The 10848-nt window shown below is 47.1% G+C and overlaps 3 protein-coding genes across 3 annotated transcripts; all 3 read right to left on the bottom strand.

The window, feature by feature from the left end:
* Positions 1 to 215: 215 nt before the first annotated feature.
* LOC122321981 (uncharacterized) lies at positions 216 to 1819 on the bottom strand. The gene is made up of 4 exons (XM_043213154.1): positions 1719 to 1819; positions 1093 to 1666; positions 576 to 1043; positions 216 to 515 (listed from the first exon to the last, which is right to left on the bottom strand). The coding sequence occupies exons 1-4, from the start codon at positions 1817 to 1819 to the stop codon at positions 216 to 218; spliced, it is 1443 nt and encodes a 480-aa protein (XP_043069089.1).
* Positions 1820 to 2288: 469 nt separating this feature from the next.
* LOC122321982 (uncharacterized) lies at positions 2289 to 4717 on the bottom strand. The gene is made up of 3 exons (XM_043213155.1): positions 4139 to 4717; positions 3034 to 4087; positions 2289 to 2935 (listed from the first exon to the last, which is right to left on the bottom strand). Exons 1-3 carry the CDS (start codon positions 4715 to 4717, stop codon positions 2289 to 2291), a joined length of 2280 nt encoding a protein of 759 aa, XP_043069090.1.
* Positions 4718 to 4781: 64 nt separating this feature from the next.
* LOC138925566 (uncharacterized) lies at positions 4782 to 6170 on the bottom strand. Its single transcript, XM_070276346.1, has 2 exons — positions 6013 to 6170; positions 4782 to 5962 (listed from the first exon to the last, which is right to left on the bottom strand). Exon 2 carries the CDS (start codon positions 5388 to 5390, stop codon positions 4782 to 4784), a length of 609 nt encoding a protein of 202 aa, XP_070132447.1. The 5' UTR covers positions 5391 to 5962; positions 6013 to 6170.
* Positions 6171 to 10848: the final 4678 nt, after the last annotated feature.

Raw genomic sequence — 10848 nt, 5'->3', positions numbered from 1 at the left:
GACAATTGTTCTTAACCTGATACATAATTCCTTATCCTACATACCGCAGTTTCTTTTCCCCTTTCTGTGATGACGCAAATCGATGTGCTTTATCCGCTAAATTATTTCTTCCAAACTACCCGATTTAGTGTGAACAGATAACATAAACTTAAAACCCTAAACATACAAAATACTGACATCTGACACCTAACACTAATCTCAACTATCGATAGCCACTAGTTCGTTCCGCGACATCCCCACTCCCGTGAAGCAGCCGCATTCACCACGTCCAGGACAGCTAGCTTCGAAGCGGGACGCATAGTCGTCTTGGCTCGATCGGTAATCCGCACCGCTGCTCGACGAGGTAGTCCATCCTTTCCGGTGAACACCTCTTCCACGACGCCTCGTTTCCATTCCCTTCGTGGTATGGCTGGATCGCAGATGAATACCAGGTCTCCTCGACGGATGGGCTCGACGCGCTTGCACCATTTCTCCCTGCGCACAAGAGTTGGCAGGTACTCATGCACCCAACGCTTCTAGAAGCGATCGCGCATCATCCTTGCTATGCGCCACTGCTTCCTAGTAGCGGATCTCACGGGCTCCTGTCCATCATCCTTGGGGAGATCTGGGATATCCGATGCTCCTTTCAGCAAATCGTTAGGCGTTAGTGGAGCCTCCTGGTCCACCGTCACCGGTAGATGAGTGAGCGGACGAGAGTTTACCATGCTCTCCGCCTCAATCAGCAGGTTCTCCAGTTTATACTCCTTGGGCGCGAGCTCCTTCATTGTGTGCGCCAGCACCTTCTTCACGCACTGCACCATCCTCTCCCAGGCACCGCCTTCAGCTGGGTTCGCCGGGCAGTTGAAGATCCATTCGACTCCCTTAGACGACAGCTCGCCCTGGATCTGTGCAGGCTCGAACACTTCGCTGAACCTCTTGGCCTCGCGGTCGGCTCCAACGAAGTTCTTCCCATTGTCGCTCCTTATCCTGACCACTGGTCCACGGCGGCTCATGAAGTTCCTTATGGCGATTATGCAGGAGTCGGTGGACAAATCGTGAGCCATCTCCAAGTGGATAACCCTCGTAGTCAGGCACGTAAACAGTGCCACCCACCTCTTCTCTGTGCGACGTCCAATTGTCACAAAGAAATGGCCATCCGTTGGCCTCTAGCCGATCCGCAGGCAGGGGGCCCATCTCGGGCTGTGTGGGTCGTGCCTTCCGCAGCTTGCAAACGTTGCATTTGCTCACCACCCTCCGTAGCAGTCTCCGCAAGTTCGTTATCCAGAACTTGTACCGAATCGATCCGATCGTCGCCTCCGCGTTTTGGTGGCACATCTTTTCGTGGTGTTGCTGCACGATCATCTCTGCCAGCGCCTCCTCGTGAGACAGTATAATCAGCCGACGTGCGTTGTATGGCACACACGTCGCGTCGTCGATCCTTCCACTGGCTCTCAATACTCCGTCCTCGTCAAGGTATGGGGACAGTCCGTGCAGTCGGCTGTCCTTGGCGACGTTTCCTTGGCTGTCCTCAGCAAACGCTTCTCGCTGCAACTGCCGTATCAATGCGCGCTCTGCTTCAGCGCAGTCCATCGCAGTCAATCCGTAGACCTCTTCATCGCGACGTATTCCACGGTATCTTCGAACAAATCTGAGCGCCAACGCAGTCGTCCTCACCAGTCGATTATAGCTGGAGAGCCTCTGCAGGGATATAAAGTTTACCGTGACCAAGGCAAACTCACATTTCATTTCCTCGTCGTCGGTCGTCGGAGGAATTCAGTCCTCGCTCGATCTCGGCCAGCTCTCCTCTGGTCCTCGTAGAAACGGCGGTCTGCTTAGCCATCGCGAACCGATGCTCAGGTCCACGGCCTTGCGCGGCCTTGTCGCGTCATCCGCCACCCGGTTTCCGACTTACTGTTTGTATCTCCGGTGGGTGTTGCTTATCCAGTGCAACACAGTCTTGGAGTCCGTCCATAGCGCACAGCTGCTGATCGCCACACCGTGCTCCTGCTTGACGGTGTCCATCAATCTCGAGCCTAATATCGCTGCTTGGAGTTCCAGTCGCGGGATCGACATGGTCCTCATCGGGGCGCATTTCGTTTTGGAGCTTATGAAGTGCGCCTGCACGTCTCCGTTCTCGTACGTGGCCCGCCAGTAGGCCGCTGCTGCGAACGCCGATTGATGTGCAGCTGTAGCGTCTGCACTCGTCCGCCGCCAAAGTAGTGGCGCGGGCATCGGAACTCCTGGATCCGACTCATCCTTTGCCGCCAATCCTCGAAGGCTGCGGCCAATTCATCCGGTAGCGGCTCGTCTCAGTTGACTCCTCTCCGCCAAATCTCCCTCAGCAGCAGTTTGGCAGTCACCATGTAGCAGCTCAGGAACCCAATCGGGTCAAACGTAGACATCACCAGGCTTAGGAACTCCCTCTTGGTAGGGACTCGTTCCCCCGTCATCACGTTCCTCGGGACTCGATGGTACTTGACGCCGAACTTGAAATCATCGGTAGCCGGCTGCCAGTACATCCCAAGTACCTTCTCTTCAGCTTCGGTCCATCCGACGCTGGCGATGGACTCAAGTGGGTTCAGCGCTCTGACCACACTTGCCGAACTGGAGGTAAATCGGCACAAATCAAAACCTGCTTCAGAATGAATTTCCCTCACCCGTGTCGAGATGGCGATAGCTTCGTCCTCGCTGGCGAATCTGTCGACGTAGTCATCCACGTAGTGGTATTCGTTGATTGCCAGGGCTGCTCGCGGGTCCGTGCTGCTATACCGCAAGGCATTCACGGTCTTCACGTAGTCCGCCGAACATGGTGAGCAGGCCGCTCCGAACGTCATCACTGTCATCTCGTATACGTCCGGCTCTCGCTGGTCGTCTCCGTCTCTCCACAGAAACCTCTGGGCGCATCTGTCCTTCGGCTGCATCAGTACCTGATGAAACATCTCCTTGATGTCTGCACCTGAACTCCAACCGCTCCTTCCCGAAAATGGAAGAGCACTGCTGGGAGGGGTTTGTAGCGCTGTGGGCCTTTCAGTACCGCTGAATTCAAAGACACACCGTCCACCTTGGCAGCCGCATCGAAAAGCAGCCGGATTTTCCCAGGCTTGTTTGGGTTTTCCACTCCAAAGTGCGGCAGGTACCACACTTTGCCCTTCTGAAACCTCTGGACTTCCTGGGCCTCCAGTCGTCGTGCGTATCCCTTCTTGACATAATCGTCCATTATCCGGATGTAAGCCGACGCGAAGTCCACATCGCGCTTCATTTTACGCTCTATGTTGACGAGCCTCCTGAGGTCCATGCTGTAGCTCTCCGGCAATCTCACTTCGTCGTCCTTCCATAGCAGCCCGGTCTCGTATCTCTGGCCTACACGTTTGGTCGTCTTCTCCAGGGTGCTCAGGGCCCGTGCGTCGCCGCTATCTCCGACTGACGGCTCCAGGTCCACTCTGCCAGCTGCGACTGGCTGCACCGGCTTCGCTCCGAAATTCTCGGTCTCGAAGTAGTCGCTGACCATCTTCTCCAGAAGATCATCCTGGGGCACGGCTAGGAGGCACGAACTCAGAAGCGGCGAGCTCGGCTTTCCGTTCACCGGTCCATATACAACCCATCCAAGTGCGGTGTCTGCTGCAAACGGCCCTCCAGATCCATAACTTTTGGTTCTGAAGGGTACTCCTAAATACGCATGATCCAGTCCAATTAGGATCCTCGGCGTCGCATTGTTGTACGGCATCACCGGCAGACGCGTGTTCGCCTTCACTGCCTGTACATCCTCCTGACGCAGGCTCTGCATCGGAAGGTTCAGATTGGCCACTCCGTACACATTTTTCAGCCCATGGCGCTTTGGTTTGCCCGCTGCGCTGATCTGCAGACTGACCACCTTCGTGTGCTCTTTGGCGGATTTTCCACCAAACCATTGCACATTCAGCTGTCGACTCTCGCCTTTCAGGTTCAGGCTGCGGATGAGTTCGTCGTCGATGAGTGTGACAGACGATCCTTCATCCAGCAGTGCGTACGTGTCGACCTTCGTATTCTCGCCGTACAGCGTCACGGGTAGAATCCCGAACAGCAGGTGGCATCCAATTGAGTCGATGCTGAGGTTTCGGTGCGGCAACTCCTGGCGATCGTACGCCGATCGCCCTTCATCCCGCTCACGTCACGCGTCTACAACTGCGGCCGACGTAGGATGGTTCCTTTCGCTGGAATCCACTGACCGTGGCACTCCCCTCCGATTGTTGCCGTCTCTGTACGGCTGTCGGTCCAGATCCCTCCTGTGGCCCCCATCTGCGACTGGCGGCCGTTTGGATCGTTCAGGTACTTCGTGGAGCAGGTGGTGATGCCTCATCTGGCATCCGAGGACGTTGCATCCGCGGCTCTTCCTGCAGAACCGGGACATGTGTCCGGGCTCCAGACACGAGAAGCACAGTCGTCGCTTCCTCGCGGACTCGATCCGTGTCGTTGTAGAGGCGCTGATGAAGTCCTCGCAGTCCCTGACCTGGTGCTGTCCCTCGCATATAGGGCAGCATCTGGGGCGGTCGACATATCGCTCCTCCTCGCGAACACTATTCGCGTGCAGAATCCTTCGCTTCGGTTGTTCCCTGGCGTCCGAGACAGTGCACACCAGTTTGGCGAATTCATGGAGCCACTCGCTCAGGTGCGCCACCGTCGGATACGGCTGTATCGTGGCCGCATGCCTTGCCCAGTCCAACCTCTTGCTTAGCGGCAACTTGGCTATCAGCTCCTCCATTAGGGTTGGGTTGGCTAGGTGCTGGCTGGCGGTCGCGGTCGACTGCAGGAACGCTGACAGGTTGCTAACCTTCGTCGCGAACGGCACGATCCTCGCGATGTTGAATCGGCTGAACTTCGCGGACGCTCTCCAATTGGCTGCGGATCAGTTGCTCCGGGCGTCCATACCGGAATCGTAGTTGCTCCATAACAGCTTGTACGTTGCTGGGATGGATGAGCAACGACTTCACTGTTTCGCGAGCCTCGCCCTTCAGGGCTTTCACTAGCCTCTGGTTGTTCTCCAACTCGGTGCACTGGTAGGCTGCAGTTGTCTCCATGAACGCACACAGGAATATTGGCCATTCCTCTGGCTGACCCTCGAAATCGGGAAGATCAGGTAGTCTGCGTGGCGTCCATCCTTGTATGCTTGTCGTCGGCGCTCCATATGATATGGGCGATGGCGCAGGTACCTCTGGGTGAACATAACCTAGCACCGGCTGTGCTGCGGCGGTCACACAAGATGGCGGAGAATAGCCCAGTATGGTTGTTGTTGACACAGGTTGCCCGTTTGCCCAATGGCCGCCAAGCGTCGGCGCCAAATTCGCACTCCATTGTGGCGGAAAATTTGCACTCACTTGTGCCGGCAACTGCAGCGATGGCGTCACTCCGAGATCCGTTTGCAGATCGTCCCTCATCTGCCTGGGCAGGTTTTCGCTCAAACTCTGCCGTGGCGCTGCTCGATGATGTGGCAGCGTTCCACTCGAACATGCGGTGTATTCGCTGCACCGCTCACTCCAACGCCGCGTTCCCCGATTCCAACGGGATCTCTGGCGGCCTCTGCTTGTCCTCCACTTGCTTTTGCCTTCGCTAGCTCCAGCGCCAGCGACTCCAGACGTGCGATCCTTTCCATTAAGGTCGCCACTACAGTTGTGGAATCCGTAGTCTGCCCCGTCGCTTCGGGCTGCAGAATACTTGCCGCTTTCCTGGCGGCTGTTTCACTTTCCTTCGGAGTCTGTGGCCTCTGCCGATCACCAGCCACACTCGCAGAGCTGGTCGCGGTGCCAGTTGCTGTGGCCGTGGTGGTCGCAGTTGCGGGAACGCCCGAGGCTTCCAGCCTGGGGCTCCGCCTGGGTGAGTGCTTCGTGGGCATCATCTTGCAGAGTGCGAATAAAAGAATTTGTCACCGCTTGGCCGATCACGGGAATGCCTTATAACACTCAGATAGGACAGTTGTTGAAGTGATGTGGTGCGTAACGAGCGTTTTATTCTACAAGACAATTGTTCTTAACCTGATACATAATTCCTTATCCTACATACCGCAGTTTCTTTTCCCCTTTCTGTGATGGCGCAAATCGATGTGCTTTATCCGCTAAATTATTTCTTCCAAACTACCCGATTTAGTGTGAACAGATAACATAAACTTAAAACCCTAAACATACAAAATACTGACATCTGACACCTAACACTAATCTCAACTATCGATAGCCACTAGTTCGTTCCGCGACAGTCGTATTTAATCAAATCCAAAGATTATAAAGTACATAGATGGGACATCTCATACAAAGAAAAATTTTCTATGGCGGGTTCCATTGCGCGACAAGTTAAGTTTGAGAAATTTTTCGCGCGACAACGAATGAGGAATAGCCGAGTGGTAGAGTGCTTGGCTGGTGTGCAAAGTAAAACGAGTTCAAACCAGGCTCGGGAAGGCCCTTTTTTTTTTAATTTTAAATCTATGTCTATTATATTTTTATTCTTTTAATGTTTTTTCCTAAATTTATAATCCAATAAAAGACAAGAAAGGAAAGCTAACTTCGGGCGGAGCCGAAGTTTATATACCCTTGCAGTTAAAACCGGATATATATCGCAAACATCGGATATAGTTGGCCGATCCTTATGAGAATATGATAATATAATCCAATTTATGATAATACAAAAACCAAACTTAAAAATGTCCCAAACTTCTATCTTCAAAAACACAAAAGTTGGGTCATTTCCGATCAATCAGTTATATGGCAGCTATAGGACATAGTCGGCCGATCCATGTGCGTTCCCCCCTCACCAACAAGCTCGACGCAAAAAGTTGTTTCCCCGATATTTACTTTCATTTTTAAATCCATTAAACCGGATATAAATACTCGTAGAGCATTTCTCCTTATTGAATTGTTTGTTTCTTTGGTAATTACACTGTCCATTATGGTTTTGTTTATTAGTAAGGTCATTTTTTTATTAACTTCGTTATAGTACTCAGTAATTGTCATTTGTCCTTGCCTGAGGATACTTAGTTTTGACTCGAGAATATGTATTGGTCGTTTGTCACTATATATAAAGTCCAATCGGGATAAGATTGCTTTAACGATTAAAACTGTGCCATGATTGGCAAGAGCATCATGGGCAGCTCCCATAATTTTATTTTGTAAAATTGTTGAGGCGATAAAATATTGTTCACTTTCAATTTAATAAAGACTCATTACAGTTTTTGCAGGTTCCCTCCAACCTAAATATTGTGATGGTTCTCCTGTGAAATTTGGTAAGGATTTTACCCCTTCAAGTATTGTATCGCATTTTATAGCTGGGTCAATTGTTTGTGTTTTATAATCTTCCACAATTTTTGCATCTGTGGCTAGCATTCCTTCTAAACATTCTACTTTCACGCTAACTTCATTCAGCGTTTATTAATCTGTTTATCAATTCCACTGTTAAACCGCCGGCTGGGGCTGCACTACCTGCAGAAAAATTTGGTGCTGAACCTCCGGTTGCCATTGTTAAGTTTAATTGAGAAAAGCTATCTATCAAATCTTCCAGATTTATTCTTTATATTATTTGTTAAATCGCGAACCTTACTTTTTGCACTATATAAATCTTATATTGTTTTTCTTAAATTCCCTGATCTTAATTTATAATCTTTAATTTTTTATTATTTTAAATTAATTCCTCACGATATTCTTAAATATATAGCCAATCGCTTAAGAGGAGGTTTTTATGCACATATACTAGGTGGTTTGTTCATATTACAAATCAATTTATTCTGCGATCCCGCTCTTTTATACCCTTGCAGAGGGTATTATAATTTTGTCCAAAAGTGTGCAACGCAATGAAGAAGAAATCCCCGACAAAGTAAAAAAGTAAAGTATATATACTCCGATAAAGTATATTGATTGATCGGAAATGCTTTAACTTTGGTATTTTTATGCCCTAGCAGAGTGTATTATAATTGTGGTCAAAAGTGTGCAGCGCCATGAAGGAGACATCTCCAACCCTAAAAAGTATATATATTCAGCATCAGGATCACCTCCTGAGTTGATATGAGCATGTCCGTCTTTCTGTCTGTTTCTACGCGAACTAGTCTCTCAGTTTTAAAGCTATCGACTGGCACAAACCTTTCTTTCTTTTGCACCAATATATAAGTCGGAATTTCACAATGATCGGCCGAATATATCTTTTAGCTGCCATACAACTGAACGATCGGAAATGGTGTTAAGTAAAAATGCCAACTTTGGTATTTTTGAAAGTAGAAGTTTGTGACAAAATACATAAGTGGTGCACTTGAAGCACTTCAGAAAGCATGTCAGCGGTCAGTGCGTTGATAGGTAAATCAACCTATGCGTTGATGCGTAAATAGATAAAATTGAAATTTTAATTTGAAGAAGCTGTTAGGACAGGAAGGTAGGTTTTTCTGAATTTTCTCCAAAAATATGTATTTTTCAAACAAAAGTTATCGGATAATATTTTCTGTGTGTTTTTTTAAGAACTACAATTTTAGATAAATAATAGAGCGAAAATTAAAAAGCAAGCAAACTCAGCAATTATCTGCACGGTCTACGCATTCAGTAGACAAGCTCGGACTGAAAACTGAAGACGAAAAGCTGGTGAGATCTCTGCCGACTCTCACAATAAATGCATTTCGCTTTTCAACATGCGAGCAAAGGGTACACCTATTCTAGGAAAAAGCCTCGGGTCTTACGAGACAAGACAATGTGGGAGAGCAGCTGAACTAGAGGAGTACCAAGCAATAAGCAAACAATGTTTCCATTTAACTGCACCCATAACTGCAGTTCCACGCTTTTTAAATTTGCTTACTCTTTATTGGTCGTCATTTCAGGTACAGTTGTCGCTATCAGCACCAATTAAGCTGACTAAGAGCCAGCGATTATATGATTGGTGGCGTTGATACTCCATTGACAAGAAAAGGTCACCAAGACGGCTTGAGTTACCGCTTAATAATTAAAAAGTCGTGTAAAAGGTTACACATAATTTCTGTAGCGCAAATTTCATCCAATTCATCCGATTTATCTCTTTTTAGAGAAGATAACCATATATGGTATATACATATGTACATATATATGTAACCATTTTCCATGCAAACGGGCTAAAATTTTGAACGCGTGGATCTCGAAGACTATATGAGATGGAACTATCCGTGCAGATCAAGTTTTTGTCAAAGTTTTTCCACGCCCACTCGCGCCCCAGAAAAGGAAATCTTGTTCATTGACGATTTTGGGAAATTTGTTGCTGCCAAATCAGACAATTTTTAGAGGAGTTAACGTATTGACAAAAACGTATTGCTGACAATCCATACCGTTAAAGTTTAAAATTTAAAGGGTAATTGAAGTGTGAGTGGAAGAAATGAGAACCGAGTATAATATAGTCAGGAAACTCGACTATAGCTGTTCTTTCTCCTTTATTTGATATTAGCTAATTTTTGTCTATACATAGATCTTTATTCTTAAAATTCAATTCATTTGATTGTGACAATAGAATAAATCAACGCAAGGCTTACTGTTCAAGAATTCCAAAAATGGAGTTTCAAGTGATCGGACCCATGGAAATACGAGATAACAAGAAAGGAAAGCTAACTTCGGGCGGAACCGAAGTTGATATACCCTTGTAGTTAAAACCGGATATACGTTTATCGCAAACATTGGATATAGTTGGCCGATCCTTATTAGAATATCATAATATCACATCATCATATCCAATTTACTACAAAAAAAAATCTAAAAAAAGTCCCAAACTTCTATCTTCAAAGAAACCAAAGTTGGTATTTTACCAAATACCAAATACCATTTCCGATCGTTCAGTTATATGACAGCTATAGGATGAAGTTGGCCGATCGTTATGAAATTTTGTAGGTCGGACCAAGTGATCAAAAACAAAGTCTGTTCCAGCATTCTATCTTCAAAAACACGAAATTTGGGTCATTTCCGATTGTTCATTTATGATTTATATGACAGTTATTGGATACAGTCGGCCGGATATACTATACTATGGGATATACTATGGGGGGGGTGGGGTGTCAAGGAAATGATTATGTTTGATTTGATTACATTTGATTACATATTCAAAATTTGATTTCGCGCCGATTACTCCGTCAATAAGTACGGAATGCAACTCTCTAATTAAGTCGATATACATATTCTATTTTTTGTATATCGAAAATCCGCCGTTCGATGTGAAATTATGGAATTTACCGTAATCTGTTTTAAAGTTTCGGTTGTGACATGTGCTCGTGTGTTTTGCAATGCACAGTGGTTCCGCTTGTATGGAAGCGCGGCCAAAAATGCTTTAATGGCATAAGAGGGCTGAAAGTTTTACCAAGCTTCGTAAATAGTGTTTGTAGTTGAATAAATCCGCCAACCACTGAGCCCCAAACAATAAAATTTAACAAATAATTAAACAATAACAATTTATGAGTCATTTAAGTACTAAACAAAATTTACAATGGTTGTAACTTCAAAATTATACAAAAATTTTAGGATGTCTCCTCAAGCAAGCTATGAACTGAGGGAAATAATTTTAAATTGTCCTTTTTTTCAATATTTCTCTGCCCAGTAATATATGGGTCAGACCGTAAAAGCAAATAATTCAATATGTCTGTATTTGTAAGTATTCGAGACATTTTGCGGGTATGATTCAGTCTGCATTTCTTTATTTCTTTGTTGTTCGCCTCTGCAGCTTCCTCTGAGAGCTCTCCAATTGAAATCATTGCATGCTCTATAATAGCAGATCCGTGAATAAGCACCTCGCAAACCGTCGCAGGCAAATAGTACCAGGGATACTCCTTGATTAACCCTTTGGCAGTATCGAGGGCATATTCATTAAATTTGTGTACGTTGATTTTGTGTCCCGATGCCAAAGCTTGCAATAAGGTGGAAC

This window comes from Drosophila bipectinata, chromosome XR, assembly GCF_030179905.1.
Source record: "Drosophila bipectinata strain 14024-0381.07 chromosome XR, DbipHiC1v2, whole genome shotgun sequence".
Lineage (NCBI taxonomy): Eukaryota > Metazoa > Arthropoda > Insecta > Diptera > Drosophilidae > Drosophila > Drosophila bipectinata.
Note: the sequence above shows the minus strand (reverse complement) of the source record. Positions and strands in the feature narration are given on the sequence as shown.

Excerpts from the sequence above, each read along its gene's own strand:
- LOC122321981 (XM_043213154.1), bottom strand. The coding sequence starts at position 1,819 with ATGGCTAAGCAGACCGCCGTTTCTACGAGGACCAGAGGAGAGCTGGCC. Across the intron at positions 1,667-1,718 it reads CGACGACGAGGAAATGAAAT|CTATAATCGACTGGTGAGGA; the intron begins GTGAGTTTGCCT and ends GAGGCTCTCCAG. Across the intron at positions 516-575 it reads AGGATGATGGACAGGAGCCC|AAGCGTTGGGTGCATGAGTA; the intron begins GTGAGATCCGCT and ends GATCGCTTCTAG.
- LOC122321982 (XM_043213155.1), bottom strand. The coding sequence starts at position 4,717 with ATGGAGGAGCTGATAGCCAAGTTGCCGCTAAGCAAGAGGTTGGACTGG. Across the intron at positions 4,088-4,138 it reads ATCCTACGTCGGCCGCAGTT|GAGTTGCCGCACCGAAACCT; the intron begins GTAGACGCGTGA and ends TACGATCGCCAG. Across the intron at positions 2,936-3,033 it reads TGCGGCTGCCAAGGTGGACG|GTGCAGACATCAAGGAGATG; the intron begins GTGTGTCTTTGA and ends GTTGGAGTTCAG.
- LOC138925566 (XM_070276346.1), bottom strand. The coding sequence starts at position 5,390 with ATGAGGGACGATCTGCAAACGGATCTCGGAGTGACGCCATCGCTGCAG.